General features: G+C 42.1%; 1 protein-coding gene across 1 annotated transcript in view; it reads right to left on the minus strand.

Annotated features, from left to right (window-relative positions):
- Positions 1-15,594, minus strand: part of AKAP13 (A-kinase anchoring protein 13) — a 76,154-nt gene extending 60,560 nt beyond the window's left edge. The window contains exons 1-3 of the mRNA XM_056347386.1: positions 14,868-15,594; positions 5,019-5,100; positions 972-1,108 (exon numbers count right to left, since the gene is read on the minus strand). Coding sequence (XP_056203361.1) covers positions 972-1,108; positions 5,019-5,100; positions 14,868-14,948 — 300 coding nt within the window. The 5' untranslated portion in view covers positions 14,949-15,594. The remainder of the gene's footprint in view (positions 1-971; positions 1,109-5,018; positions 5,101-14,867) is intronic.
- Positions 15,595-16,658: the final 1,064 nt, after the last annotated feature.

Consider the following 16,658-nt stretch of genomic DNA (forward strand, 5'->3'; position numbering starts at 1 on the left):
GCTGAACTTAAGCATGTGATTTCACGGAGCTGAGACCAACATGATGGCTGATCTAAAGAAGGTTCACAGCCCCTTTGATTCTGCATCACTGTCTTCTTTCTGGGTCCTTTTTCATCAACTACTTATGGCAAGAAGATGATAAATTACCAGCAAGATGGTTCTTGAAAAGCAAAACCTAATCACCCTCTAAATAAATTCAGGCTCCTCTGATGCAGATAGCAAAAGACCGATGCTAAAGGGAGGCATCCTCTGTTTAGGAGGCTGACCCCGTGCCTCAGGTCTCACCCACTCCTCTTTTCCCTCCTCAGCTGTGAGCTACACAAAGGACACAGGGATGACTAAGGTTAGCAATGACTTCTGTTGTTGATTTTAAGCAAACCTGAAAAGGTTTTCATTCTGCTTGCATGCAAAAAGGCATTAAAGCTATGTCACCTAGGCAACAAAACTATTCATTGGAATTGGCCTTAAGTATTTAGAGTGAGTGTTTCCTTCCTTTTCAGGGAGTTACACTGAATTTACAGAAAAACATTGGTTCCCCTGAGAATTACAGTATATAATTCTGAAGGTGTCAGCACAGAGGTCATCGTTTGCTGGAGAAAAGCTCTTTGTTACATGAGTTTTCATATCATCTGTGCAATCCCTAATGGCCTTGCAAAAATATCTACCTTTTCAACTGTTCCTCTAGTGCCTGATTTACTTTTGGATAGTCAAAATTACTTTAATCTTTTTAACTCCACTGTTTTTAACTCCAGGGCTCCATGGTTTTTGGAATTCTGCTGCAAGTAAATATATCCCTTATGTTGCCGCATCCAAAGAGGGGACCGGATCCTTCCCATCTATTCCGTTTCAGGATAATAGCTTCCAGGTTTCTAACTCACCAGTGAAACCAAAATGATCTGAGTTTGCAGTACAGGTTTATTGAATCAAGCCTCAGAGCTTTTTTTAACCATATCCCAACCAGACTTTCCTACCTTTCCAAAGACAAGGTCTTCCATCCCATCACCAGGCAAGGGGAAGAGGTCAGACTCACTCCCGGATTCTCTCTTAAGAACACCCTGTGATGAAGCACAGACGCTACTCAGCCCATCCTCCAAGAAGTTCTCACATTCTATGGGAGCAAAGCAGAAAGAGTTACGAGCTGATGCTTTCTGTAGCATCTGAAGATCCAACTCACACACTCTCAGTAAATTCAAGGATTTAAAAACAACAGTAAATGCAGCTTTATAAGTTGTGTTCACCTCCCAAAACCGCTCCTGCAAATTTTCAAATAATTTATTCAAGAGTTCAAAATTCCTTTTTAATGCATCTTCGAAGTACATGGTGCAAGAAAATTCTGCATTAAACAGCCATATATGCTTGTAGCTTGAAGTGCTGATAAATATGCAATATATCAGGGACCTCACACTGAGCATAACAGGATGTTTCCCATCGATTGCAACAACTACAGAATTATATTCATAGTCAATAAATGCAGAAATATAACTTGACGATATCGGCTTTCTATCTCAACCAAAGAATCAATTCCCTCTAAATGCCAAGGTGCTTTTAATGCATATTGGGACAATTATTTCATTCCTTCTTCTATACCTCTCATTAAAAAAGTGTTAGTACAAACAACTTCCATGACAAACTTCACTTTTTTGCAATTAAAAAAAAAAAAGTGTTTTTTTAAATTCTCAGCTTTCATAACTCTTGATGTTGAAATATAAGCATATTGCATCTTTTTTCTAAAATGCTTTCAGCTGTTTGTATTGGGGTGATCAGCAGCACAGAAATAGACCACAGCCACTGAGAAAGCTTTTCCTTTCCAAAAACCTTAACAGACATGTATTTGCATAAAATAATGCCTGTATATCATTTCATTTGCTCAGCCTTCAGGCAAAAATATTAACGACAGTTTTGGCAATAACTGAACATTCTTTTCTCCCAGCTCAAAATATTTTCTAATTGTTAGTGCTTTTAAACCAAAAAAGGTGTTATTTTGCAACCTGCTCTAACTAAACATATCAAAAACATGCTTAGTTCCCTGGAGAGGAGCCAGGGAAATAAAATATTGGTTCATTCTGAAATTACACCTGACTAACTCCATCCTTGGTGACATCAAGCTTACACATCGATGCAATGACAACCGGTTTGGGTAGCTTGAAGCCATGTTTTTCTCTTTCCCATCCTTAATCTGTGCCTGACAGCAGCTATCAAACACCATAGCTGCAGCCCAGCTGATGAGAGCACTCCACTGTCAGAGAAAATACTGATAATTTATTGATGGCAGCGGGGCTGCCCCCGTTTAGGGCAGAGGGGAGCGCCAAAGCCAGTCAGAAACCCCATTACCCCACAGAGGATTTTCCACACCACGGAGAATTGGAAAAGCACTTATTGAAGGCAGCGCAGTGGCTCCCCGGTCCTGTTCCCCTTTCGGTAAACCTGGAAAATCTGAACTGCTTTTCCATCACCGAAGGGGAGAAGGGAGGGGGAAGAGAAGAAGAGAGGGGAAAAATAAGAAGGGAAAATCAAAGAAGAGATGGAGAGGCTGTAAGGGAGCAGGCCAGGGTGCCGGCCGTCCAGCTGGCAGCCAGCAGAGCAAGTCCACAGCCCAGACTGAAAAACAAAGGGGCTCAAGCCACGTTCCAGTGGAAAATCAGTGGGGACGGTCCAGATGTGCCAAGGGACAGATACCTCGCCCTGATAATAAATCACAAGAGGCAGCGAAGCCTCCTCTGCAGGAGCCTCTGAGGGGCAGGGGAGCTGAAGTGGTGAGGAAGGACAATGAGGAGCCGAGTGATGGGGACCCACACACAGCTCAGCTCATCTACACTGAGAAACTGATTCCCAAACTCTCTCTTCCCTCCGCTCTCCTTTATTTTCCGTTGTTTTGGGGGGTGTCTTCCCACCCCCCCCTTTTCTCAGTTAGCTCATCAGATTTGTTTTCTTTGCTTTAAATTCACAGGCATTGCACAGGCTGAGCTCCATCTCCCACAGCCATGACCTGGCAAGCCCCAGCGACAGCACTGCCATGACACGGGGACCGTGAGCCCCATCACACGTACACCCCTGCTCGCTGCGCATGCTGGGCTACAGCGCAACTGTGCTTATCAGCAGCTCTGTGTGGAGGTGCACGTGAATACACAACGATGATGGTAACACACTACTGCACATAACAGAGAGACAAAAGATATTACACAGTAAAAAGCCCTAGGAAGAAGAAAGTTTCCATGCAACTCTCTTACGTACATTTTCCAAACCCTCGTGCTCTCCACGACAGGGCTGAGCCCTCCAATTCCATGCCGAAAACTACAGATCTGCTACACTCCTCCAGGCATTTCACATTTCAAAAGCATTGACAGAAAATGAGAAGCTACAATTTCTGGAGTTACTTTCTAAGATGTGAGTACTCTGTCCTTACAAGCCATTTCAGCTGGTGAAAAAGGTCTAATTCCCTATCAAGTTGTTTATTTTTAAGTTAACCATATCACAACAGCTAGTGGTTTTATTGCTGTTAGGTGTGGCCAGATTTTTCTTGCCCTCTCTACACTGCACAGCATCACAGTGCAGCTGGAGGGATGCGTGTGCAGTAACAACATTATTTCCAGAAAGGCGAGAACCTGCAGAGCCCGAGATCTTCCTGCTGCTTCAGTCCTACCAGAGAGAACTGAACTTGAAAACCTGCTTCTTTGTCCTTGTGTTACAGTCACATAATACTACAATTATTAATATTTATTTGTATATATGGATACCTGCTAACATACTATTATATTTCTATGGTATGATATTGTATTAAAATAATTCATAATTATCTAAATAATACTGATCTGTATGAACACACAGTTATAGATTTGGCAAGCCAAAGGATCACACATCACACTGCAGTCAGAGTGCAATTACCTCTTGCCTGAAGCATAAAAATACCATACCAAAAGGCAAAGGATTTGGGGACATAATTAGGAAAGAAGCAGCATGGTGAACCCACAGGTTTTCCTGTAAAACACCCCTGAAAGAGCTAATCACAGCTCATCACTACTCTAAACAGATGACTATTATTTTTAAATAAAAAAGTGCTTACTTGATTTGTTGGGAGCTAGAACTTCTACTTAGAATAAACCCCTCGTGTCAGTCACCCACATTATCCCTTCTTAGCTTACACTCTAAAAAGGCTGCGTTTGAATTTCACATTCAATTAGAGTGATTTTCTTTTTTTCCAGTTTTTCAGATAAATTGAAGGAGATCCAGGTGAGACCCCTGCTTGTAATGACAGCAAAGCAAGAAGCATCCTCTCTATGAACAGTCCAAGCAAAGTCACATTCAGGGCCCTCATAAATTATTGTACTTGTTTTGAACATGTATAATTCAATGAAAGGAAATGTTTTTTTCCTTATCTTGGACACCAATCCCTCTTTGAAACTTGCTCAGACAAGATTTTCTGTCCCAGTGAAAGAGCCAACAAGAGCCAGCCAGCACGCAGGGCTGGGAGCTCGGCATGGCTGGTGGGCAGGGTGTGGGAACGATGGCTCTGAACAGCCTTCCTGCTTCCCGAAGCCTGGAAATCATGGCAACTTTCAGAGGGAAATAAATAAAAAAAAACCCAACACGCCCCCCCCCCCCCCCCCCCAAAAAAAAAAAAACCAAAACAACCCAACACTCATTTGGATCTAAATATGGATTCAGGAGTTTAAATTTGTAATTTTTCTTTTGTTGTATTATCCTTTCAGCTAGAAACCATGTCTGTATGCCCCATCACACTTTTCAAGTTTATTTAAAAAAAATAAATGAAAAAACTGGAATACTGAAGTACTTTAAATGCATAATTAATTAAGAAGGTGACACACCACATGGCTCACTGCAAGTCAAGCGCCACAACCATGTGCTAACAATGACTCATGGAAGATTCATTACACATTTTCTTTAGTTTATGTACTTTGCCCGTTGAGTCAAGGATGTCAAAAATAAGAAGGAAAAGAAGGAAAGAAAAGAGGAGAACTGCAGGGCTGCTCATTCAGAGCTGCCACTGACATGCTGCTCACCTGAGGACTCCCGCGTCCGCTTGCGCTCCAGCAGGGAAGAATTGGGACATGGCTCCAGTGAACACCAGCTTTCACGGTTTATCTGAAAACCAGAACAGAGCAAATCAAAGAAAGGCCACTCACGCTAACATCCCCGTGAGCCTCTTCTGCAATGTCACACTGCATCGACCTGCAGATATATAGTTATGGCTTAATTTTGTCCCAATAATAGAAATGTCAAAAGTAACTTACAACTTTTTTTTTTTTTTTTTAGCATCACTAAACAAACCATTAAAATATGCCAAAAAACTACTTCTCCATGGAAAGTATGACTTCAAGGTGGCTTCTGCTCAAGGCAGGAGTTCAGAGGCAGAATGAGCCAGCGTTTAAGCTACTAGTTGAGGACTGAAGAAACCTGGCTTCAATTCTCACTTCCATTTGTAGTGGGACTAGAGGCAAGATACTCCTCTGCTTTATGCCTCGGTTCACTATCTACAGAATAGCAATTCCTTACCACCCATCTCGCTGTACAGATAACTACCTTAAAAGTAGCAAGGCACTCTGATAATGCGGAAATAAGGGCTAGGGAAGTGCCCAGGTCACGGTGAGTACCAGAAGCACTCTGTGGGTGCATTAACTGAGATGTTGATGTTAGAAACCTCCACTTTAACACTGAGACACATCACATGGTTTATTTCAACACAGTCCTTATCACCTCACCGTGTCCCTCGCCCTTTCTGTGACTTTCAGTCTTTCAGTGAGGATGACTGATCTGTTAGCCTTCTCCTCCGTCTGCCTGTGCTTTACTCTTCCTCAGTTGGGTTGTGCTGTCCAACATTCTGATTCTGAAGTCTGCTGGACTATCGACAACCTTTGGCTCATCCAACGTACATTCCCCATCGCTTTTGTCTACAGCTGGTAGACTCCAGAAGCCCCTTTGCTCTCTCTGTTTCAGCAGCTCTGCCATTTCTCTTAGCTGGATGCCTTTATTTGTCAAATGCAAGCAAATCTCACCTGCACAATCCCATGCCCCACATCAGGAAATTCAGAGGTTGCTTCCCCTCCTGACCTGCATCAACACACAGGATCTTGCATGTTATGTTGTAGCTACAAAAAAGCTACTGAAAGTGATGACTTTGTCTGATCTTACATGCCAGCTGTTTTTCCTACCCTCTCTGTTTTTTCTTTTCCCTACTGAAATAATTTCCTTTCCCCTCCCTTTGTCAAATAGAGAATTTTTACTATTTACTTCTTGCCCCTGACCTGTCTTTAATTCTCCTCCATGCTCCTGCTCCATTTTTGCAGTCTCTTGCCGGATTCTCATCCCCTTGATGCTCTCCTTTCTCCCATGTTGTAAAATGCACTGCTTTTTTATTTTTATTCTTTTTTTAATAATGAAAACCCAAGACTCTCCTACCCTTGACCTGACTTGCTGCTTTGACTAATGACCCACATCTTTCTTCCCTTTCCTGCTGAGATCATGGAACTTGTTATTTGCAGTTGTTGGCTGGTGCTCCTCACCCGTCTGGCTGCATCCCCCTGCCCTTCACTGGAGGGGCTCCTGCCAGCACCTCCGCTCCCCCCCTGCTCGCCACACCGCAGAGTCAACACTCTGCTCCCCCAGACCTGTCAGCTACTTTCTACAGCACATTTTTCTTCCTTCAGTTTTGTCCTCCTCCATACTTCTGTGATGACAAAGCGGGGTTGGAAGGGCCTTTGACAGGTCAGCTAGTCCCTTTCTGCTGCTCCAAGTCAGGCTCAATTATAATCTGAGAGGTCTTAATCCAACGTGCCCCTAAAATCCTCCAGCAGCGAGGGTGTTGTGACCTTCCCCAGTCAGCAGCCCTTGCTGGGGGAGATGGGGAAGGAGCAGAGAAGATCTGAGAGGGGAAAAATGCGCAGGAGTCTCCCAGAAGAGGTGAAGGAGACCTCATGCTCTACCAGAGTCAGGTGTCAAGGTGACCCAGATGTCCCTCCTCACCTCCGTGCAATTTTACAGGCTATTTTTTTAGATACGATGTACACTTCCTATCAGTTGCTCGCTGCCTCTGCTCATACAGGTGCATTACACACACATTCATCTAAGATGCCGTAAGACCCCTATACACACATACATAAGAGATCCCATCCTTCCCTGTACCTCTACTCAGCACACGTACACACACACTGGCATGCCCATCTTCCTCCTTTAACATATACTATATATATATATATATTAAATGAGAGGTGGAGGGGGAAAGAGAGGCAGTCTGAGGAAGGCTTTTGCAAACAAATACAACAATTACCTTTTTGTTTGTTTGTTTTGTTTTCCAAAGTGACACAAGGGATTTTGAATTTTAACTCTTGCATGAACAGTGGGTCGCTTCGGATTCTTCCAATGGAAGAAAGATAACCCTGTTCTCAGCGAGGCTGAGGGGTATCTAACCTTAGCGATTACACCTCGCTGCATAATTGATACATAGTTCATTAGCCTTAAAAGAGCTGTAAAGTCAATAAATATCACGATGACTGTAAAATCAATAAATGTCATGCTAATACTTTTTTCTCTTCAGACAAAGCAGAATCTACTTTGCAGCACGCTGTCTTACATTTTCTTAAAGGCAAATCTAGAGGTTGAGCCTGAACACACACAGGAGGGCAAATGCAAATGTGCTGAAGTCCACACGAATGAAGGAATGATCCATTTCAGATATAAAATCGAATTCTGCCTCCTTCTGACTGACTTGCACCTAAGTCCTACTTCATCATATTGAGCCTGATCCTCCTTAGTCTTCAGCCAATGTATCTCCATCAAATTTAAGGGAACTACTCCCGATTTATACTGATATCCACTACTGGAAACCAGTAATTAAACATGCTGTTCAATAATTAGCAGTAAGAAAGCAAAATATGAAGAAGAGCAAGCCTATCAGTTGATTGGTAATAGAATAAACTGTATTAGGCTGAATTAACATTATATTTTTTCCTTTAATAGAACCAATTGAGTCATTCACTGAAAATGCATTATAGACATTGGCATTTGTTCAAAAGAGATTTGAGTATTTTTCCCATTACCCAGCCAGCTCTCTCCTCAGCCCTGCAACTTTGCCAAGTATTGAAGATGTCTTTTTTTTTTTTCTATTAAAAGAAGTAATGAGAGAGTAACACTGAGGTTTAAGGTGCTGTTTCAGATATACCTCATTATGTACAAAATAAAATATTAGGGACTAAGTATTTACCTCAGTAGCCCTAATTCAGGAATAATAATCACAATCATCATCAAAATACAAACAAAGGAAACCACTACTATATACAAGTATTCCCTCTGCCAAAACGAGCCCAGACAGGATTTGAGGGAGGTTTACTGCATGCTCTCAGGAAACTGGGTGGTCCACAGATACTCAAAACACAGACCCTACTATCCACAGCCCAGGACTGAGTACTGAAATCCCTCCTCAACAACTGCATTTTGCTCGTATTTGTTCAGGACTAGTGACTGCAGGTACGGACAGTAAGGGCTGTAGAGAAAATACCATTGTAAAAGCACCTGAACACATCAGTGGTTGGGGAATGCATCAGTATCAAGGAATTTGAAATGAGGTTGTCTTGGGATTTTGCGGACATGTGTGCATTAAATGTAACAAAACTATTCCTCCCTTCTTCCCTTAGTCTCTGTTTTGCTAAGAGAAGCCAAACAACAGGACTGCAGGCTGCTGGCCACAGAAGATGATAAAACCCCCATGCACTTTCTGCCTTGCCCACACTGCTTATAGCCCATCGATCCTGGGCATCCCAGGTCTTTGGGGTGGGAGCAGAGGATGCAGTGGTGTTCAGATGGCAGATGGGAATATGAAACAGCCTCTGGGAACACAGTTTCAATATGCAGTTTTTGAAAAAGTGCCAGGAGGGAACCAGCTATTTTTCCATGCAGAAGCCTGAATGTGTTTATCTGCAGCTCAGACACAGAATGAATCATGGAAGCACATCCCCAGGCACCAAAACCTGAATCCCTAAGGATTTTCTGTTTGCCTCGGAAACGCTAGAGGACTAAATGTCCAAAGAGGGCTTGAGGACACCAGCTGGAGCTGCAAGCAGCAGACAGTTTGATTGTTCTTTCTGGGCACACATGCATATATTCCTTGACTCTCAGAGTCATCTTCCTGCAGACACCGACTTTGAAACCTGATGTGACTTAATGCAGAAGCCTCTCTGCATAAGAAAAGGGCAGTGCTGGACAACCTGCAAGACCAAGCCTGGGATGTCCTCCATCATGCAGGAATGATGAGTGACCCCAGCCTCCGTTCCCAGGCTCCTCCTTCCTCTCCCCCTGCATGAGAGTCTTGGCTGAGGAGTTATCTAGCCCCCTCCAGGGCTCGTGGTCCTATGCTGTGCCTGCCCATGAAAAGCAGAATCAGGACCTCCTTCCCAGAAGACATCTCAAAAATGTCTGCTTCTGGCAGAGCAGCACAGCGGAGGGCTGGCTAGAAACACTCACCTCCAGGGCCAGTCAATACCTGCACCTCTCCTACCTTTCCACCGTGGAAAAGTCCCTTTTCCCTCTGTTTTTATTTTAACTCTTCTTGCCCTCCATTTTACAATAAAGAAAACATGCTGACGTCTCAGGAAGTCTTCCACTATTCTAAAAGTTTGCACTTGTCAGCCTCACTGGTAGCGATATAAATCAACATCTCTAGAGCAGAATGAACCACATTATTTTAACTTCCATTTCCCAGCAAAACTCTAGAGATTCATCTTTCCTCCTTATTGTTTTAGCTTTGTCCTAAATTTACAAGTTTCAATTTCTCTCTTCTCTGCGCCCCCTGCCCCTCCAACTTCCAGAGTAAGTTCCACCTTGCAGCTAAAACCATATACCATTGCACATAGGAAAATATTCAGTACAGTAATTCCAGCTTGCTTGGTGTATCATTAAGTACTTGCACACCGTACTGAGCAATAACTGAAACCTTTCCTAACTAGGAAAGATTTGAAATACCCATTGAAGAACAAAAATAGCAGAAAACAAGCAATACTTTACGTTCATTTATAACTGATCTGTTTAATGCTCAGGAATGAAAATGATTTTTTTTAAAAAAAATCAGTGCAAATCTTCATTATCTTTTGGAACTACCTGTTCATGAAAATTTCCTGTAGGATAGTTTTTATTGAAGAAATTTGTACTCATAACTGGAATTCAATGTTTATTCTGAGCAACTTCTACCTTTACAATTCCATTTATGATGGAATTATGCTGTCACCTCTAATTCCTGAATTAGAAACTGAAGCTACAGTTGATTCATCCCCTTCACATAAACCACCTTTCAAGATCCTCCAAACCTCTTTCAAAAGGAGCATGAGGGATGGGGCGCCTGGGGAAGGAATTTCCGCTGTCGTCCTTCAACAGCTGTTGATGCAAAACCCCTCCATATACATAAAACTCACATTAAGAACAATCACTGCTTTGGCAATTGTCTTGCCAGATGATATTAAGAGCAGACATATCAATTTGCTTGCAAATTCCAGATTTTTTTTTTTTAATTTAAATTTTTCGTAATCTCCCCGTGTATTTTTTTAGCTTTAGGGGAAGGTTTTACCATGCAGCTGAGGAACAAAAAGACCGTCCTCCAATGTATGCGGAAAAGAGACAACACTTGCATTTCTGCAATGATTTCTATAGAGATTTATCTTCTAGCACCGTGAATATCCTACATTGAGCCTTCTGCCTTTATGAATTGGCAACACCATATCAGGACAACTTTTTTTTCAAGGAGGTCCAAAAGTGACCTTGCTCACAGCAACAAGTGAGCAGTGCTATAGAGCACTACACTAAAGGATTACACCGTAAGAGGCTCCTACAGCCACAGGGCATTTTACATGACTGAATAAATTAGCACTTTGTGGTTGAAGAGCAATGCTGAATTCCTAGAGTGCACTTTTCCCCTGACAACATCCCAACTGGGGAAAGGAACATGTGCCCCAAGAACATTTTCCAGCAATTGACACTGGGATGTCCTCCACCAGCAGAATTAAGAGTCCTGGTAACAACAAACTTTTAAGCTTTGAAAATAACAGCAATGGCTTTGCATAAAAAACATTTCAACTGAAATGGGAGCAAAATTCCCACAAATATGTATGGGCCTAAGGTGAAAACACATTAAGTTTTAAGTTATCCTTCCAGTTCTAATTCTACATGAGACAGAAACAGGAAAACTCAAAAGCTCTCCACATGATTATAAATGCACTCTTCTCCTGCTGCCCCTTCTATAACCAAACCAGCGTGGACAGATGCAGGATTAAAGTTCGGAGTCATTTTAGGGCACAAAGTTTGATGACACACTGCACACCCATCATCTGAGGACATCATCTCCCTCAGAAGAAGAACCCCAAAGTAGGAATGAACATGCTTACGTATCAAATAACCAAAAACACATAAAAGAAAAAAAAGCTTTGTAAGTATGCTAACATACAATGGAAGAAACCTTAGTTTCAGTTAATTTGGGGACCTTCTCCACATACTACTTTTAGCTTAGGATGCTGCATATTGCACTTTGCCTTCAGTGGGCAGGGTTCATTCCAGAGGATCTTCTTCAGCCCTGGGGTAGATCTACCAGAGCAGTCCTCTTCCAGGGAGCAGAATAACTAATTTATAACCTGCTCCTTTAATTTCAAAATGCCTTAATTATTTTTATAACATTGAATAATATTCTGATCTTTAACTGGAAGCTGAATGGGATCTGTTCTTCTAAGAGGAGCTAAATCAAACCTTGTTTCCCCAGTTATGAAAAAATTTACACCTTCTGCCTATACTTAACAGTTTGAACATCCATGTACAAAGGTGGAATGTAGATATAGGCAATGAGCAATTATGAAACATTTCCAGTCTGCCATTCTCAAAGTGAGCCCATTTCTTATTTTCTAAATCTGCAAAGCACAGCCTGTTCATCCAGACCTGGACGCTTGTCTGACTTCACGTGTATTTGCAAGGTGCCAGCCAGTGTGGTTTCCATATTCTGTCCCTAGATAGTTATATTTGTGGTAGCAGGCGCAACATAAAATGACGTGGGGCTGCCAACTCACACAAGGGCACACTGAGACTTCCCATCTTGGGTCTTTGAATAACAGCACAGACTACTTCACCCTGCACGTAGTTGCTCAGAGCTCAGTGAATTGGTCAGACGAGATACTGCACATGCCTCAGATCTTCTCCCTCATCTGCTACAATACAATCCCCGCAGGAAAGATGATGGCAATTTTTTCTGCCATTTCTGCATCATCCAGGCTTCCCTGTACAGTGTCAAACCACTATGCTCGTAACCAAGTTCATGAAGTTTGCATCGCTACTGCAGCAAAAAGAGCTGCAGCAAAGATGAAGTCCTACCTCCAACACAGAGGCTAGAATGCTGATTTACCATTGCCTCTTGCTTTTTTGTATATGGGGAACAGGAAGAAACAATGTTAAAGCTAAAAATAGTTGTGTGCATCAGCCCCCAAAATTGCTGAGGTTGTTTTTGGTTTTGTTTTTGGTTTTGTTTTTGTTGGCTTTTTTTTTTTTTTTTTTTTTTGGTAACTTCACAAGCCACTGTTTCAGGCACAACTTAAAAATGGAAAATTTGAGCCCCAACACACTGACCCTTCAGAAGACACATGCGTTGCAAAATACTTGCTAGGAACCACAATTCTTCTGTGATTATCCAAGAATGGTTGCAATCAATGCAAACATAATCCCATCTATAAACATTTAGTAACCGAAATGACACAAGATCTTCTTTGTTCACAACTTGTTCCAGTTGTAGTTCTCCACCAGCTGTTTTTTTTTTTTTATATGCCATGATTACTGAATTCCCCATCTTAAAAAGAAGCAAAGAACATATTCATCTACCACTGAAAGAAAAGACAGCTTGTTCCAGTCAATCTGTAGGCCAAACTGACAGCTCCTTGGTGCTTTGCAGATCTCTTGTTAGAATTTCATTCAGATCAAAGACTTAATGGATCCTATTATGTGGGTTTGCTTTTGTTGTAAGGATATTTACTTGCTTTTCAATACTTGACACTTAAGAAACTCTGTCCTCTTAACTCACGAAAAATATGGCTACCTAAGTAAGGTACAGTTTTATTTAAGTATTTTAATTTAAAACAAACACAACAAAAAAAACCCAACCCCCCAGCTCCCTCATTTAGGGTCTGATCCAATTGCCATTAACGTCAAGAGATGATCTGCCACTGACGCACTCTAGGGCTGGCTTGGATCCCTACATCATCAAATTCAATTTCATGTACCGATTAGGTTCTAGAAACCAGCTAAAACATAAAGAATTATTTAAAAATCGAGCTAAACTTGATTGTAACTATAGCTGTCACTAGCACCCTCCTATTTTAACCATCTGCAGCTTGTACAGTCTATGTTCGGAGCAGCAATGCGTGCACACACGCAGACATATATGAACACTGAGTCATTTGCAGGAACAGACAGTATAACCCACAGTTTTGAAACTCAATTAGGAAAATACTAGTGGGAACTAACAAGAGCCACATTTTGTTAAAACATCTAAGCTTTGTTGAACAAAAACTAATTCAGGGAACTGACGACATCAGAAATACTGAAGTCAGATAATTATAGAGAATTACATTTCAACCCAAGCATTCAGATACTCTTTATAAAGAAAAAGATTGTTTTTTTTGTATCAGCAATGAAAGTTGTCAGGCTCTTTTCCCAAGAATTATTAAGCAGTCATTTCACACAAGTAGTGTGTGCAATGGATGTCTATATATTTTAATGACTCGTAGGGTGTCTAGAGATTGTATACCATGGATTCAATCCTCAACCAGCATCCTTAACATGACAGTTCATAAATACTCAACAAAACTGAGTTAGTAGAGAAAACAAGTTATGGCTATTTGTGTCACCAAAACCCAAAGGATACAGTGAATTAAAGGAAAATACTGTTAATCCTAAACAAAGCAAACTAACAAGTGCAGATAAAGTAGAACAAGAATAATGTGAAAATATTTTTTTTATATATTCTCGACCCAACTCAGAAACAAGGGCATGAAGCAAAAACCATAAAAAAGGAAGCCATATGATCACACAGAAACCTGCTGCCTCAGCTAAGAAAAGAAAAGAGAGAAAAAGTGAGAAGGAAAGAGAATGCTCTTCCAGGAGTTCAGATCTCTAAGCTGGGCTGTGTTTTGCAGTCCCTCTGGCTGCTTTTCTATTTCCATCCACTTTGCCAGGAAACTGCTGAAGCTCCAAAAAGCTGTTACGGAGACAGGACATTCCCAGACTGCCATTGTGCCATTTGGTGGAGCACTTGCTAATTTTAGATTAGAGGAGGAACACACTGGGACAATTAGCCCACAGCCACTTCTGACTCTTGCTCCAACCCATCTGCAGACAAAACTCACACCCAAACAATAAGACTGACAGCAACACCCTTCGAACACAAATAAAAAACAGAGGCAGAGGAGGACCCACCATGCCTTTTTTGGCAGAATACATCTTTCAGAGGACCCGTGCATTTCAATCCCAAAAGCGACCACTGGAAATAAAACCCCTTTGCCCAACAGCACCTGACACAGAAAATCCACCTGCAAGCAATTTTGAAACCTTCTTCCAAAACAGGAGGGGACCATTTAATGTCAGAGGACAGGGAAGATGGCCAGAGAGAGCTCTCCGAGTATCTGATTGCATGCCACATGAGATTATCTGGTTGCAGAGAAATGGCATGAAATGGTTTGATAGCACTCAAAGCCATCTCCTTGCTTAACGGTGAGAGCTCTTCCACCTGTTCCCCCTCTCTGCACCATCCAGCTGTCGACACAGGCACAGCAGGGAACAGATCAACCCGCTGGAGACTGGGAAAGGAAGCCATACATAAGTGTACACAAACATCATACCTTTAACAACACAACATCTACAGTCCTGTCCACCTTGGAAATGTCGCACAGGCTGTATCGCCTCTTGTGGCGTTCGTACATTTTTTCCAAAAAGCTGGGAGCGGAGGAGCAGAGCCCACCATGAACCCGGGGCTGACCACGGCCAGGCGTGCTCCAGACCTCTCACAGTGTCTCAGCACTGGAGTCCCGGTGGCTCCACACACCAGCCTGTTCGAGCCTCCCAACAGGAAAAAGAAAATCCCAGAGCTGCGACCAGCTGATAAAGTCTTCTCGGAACAGATTTGCTTATACAGGCAATGCAGGAACTTATAGCAAACAAAAGATATTTGAAGAGAGCTTTATACATATAGGATTATTTTTTTTGCAACTGCTAAGAACGGTATCAGCCTTCCTGTTATAGTAACAATCATAAAATAAAATGTTTTCCAGACAACTTTGATATCCAAAAAGCACCAGAATGAAAATCTTGCCCAAGAAGAGAACAAAAGCCAGATGTGTGCAGCAGGAACCCTGACGATCCGAGAGGGAAGGCAGAAGGTAGGCTCAGCCACGACGGGTCTAATTCAGGAAGAAACAAAAAGGAAAAAAAAAAGCGCCGATCACCGTATCCAATGTAAATACTGTCACCAGCGTGATTTTTTCTTTCACAGCCCCCTGCACTGAAAGGAACAATAAAAAAAGGTACTTTCCTCCTTTCCAGTCAGTTCACTGTTCACCAGACAGGAGGGCTTGGTTTTGCATTAAGTTCAAATTTCTAATGACAGCACAGGGCAAAAGGAAAGAAAATAATGAAATAAAGCCACTCCCTCCTGATTTGGGCTGGGACGTCACTACTTGCCTTTTTAGTCATGGACCAGTGTTCTCCCAGCTTTCAAAATTTCTTTGCAGTTGTGGGAGCATGATTCATCTCTTCAGAGACAGGGGGGGAAAAAAAAAAAAAAAAAAAAAAAAAAAAAAAGAGGAGGGAGGGGAGGAAGAAAAAGCAGGAGCTTTTCTTCGCCAGCCTCTTCCACCTTCGGCTGCAGGCACTTGGTGTGTTTGCTCGGTCCAGAAAGAGACTGAGCAGCAAAGGGATGTCTGTTCAGAGAGGTAAAAGGACTCTTGCCTCTCCCCCAGGCCAGGTGAATGAAAGACGATTTCACGCTTAATGCTTCCCCAAAACAGGAATGGAAACTTAAGATTTAAACAGTGCGCACACACATATACAAGAAGAAAAAAAAAAAAAAAAAGAATAAGAAAAAAAAAGGAAATCAGCCATGCTTTATTTTTTTTTGTTCCCAACACCAGCAAAAGATTTCCCCAACTTGCTGTCCAGAAAGTTTTCTCTCTTTTATTCTAGTTGAAGGACAGAGCTCTATTTAAAAAAAAAAAAAAAAAAAAGAAAAGAAAAACCAAACCACACAAAAAACAAACAAACAAAAAAAACCCCAAAACACAAAACCCCTAAAGTTTTTTCGTCTTTCTAATGCTGGGCCAGTCAGAGTGTCTCTCCCCTCTCAATAGCTCATTCACATCAGCTGGGCCCTGCATGCACACTGCCACATGGTTTCCTGTTTTCAAACTGCCCCCTTGCAGCCCCCTCCGCTTTCCACCCCACCCTGACCTCTCGAGGGATGAAATCTTTCCATACTTCCCTGGCTTTAGACATTCTCTCATTCACCGATTCAAAAGGGAATGGGGGCGGTTAAAAAAAAAAAAAAAAGAAAAAAAGACAGAGAAGAAAAGGGAAAGGGGAGGGGGGGGAGTATGTGGTTGGGAGTTTGCAGAGAGCAGAACTTGCTGCTTTTCTGC

Source organism: Falco biarmicus, chromosome 7, assembly GCF_023638135.1.
Source record: "Falco biarmicus isolate bFalBia1 chromosome 7, bFalBia1.pri, whole genome shotgun sequence".
NCBI lineage: Eukaryota > Metazoa > Chordata > Aves > Falconiformes > Falconidae > Falco > Falco biarmicus.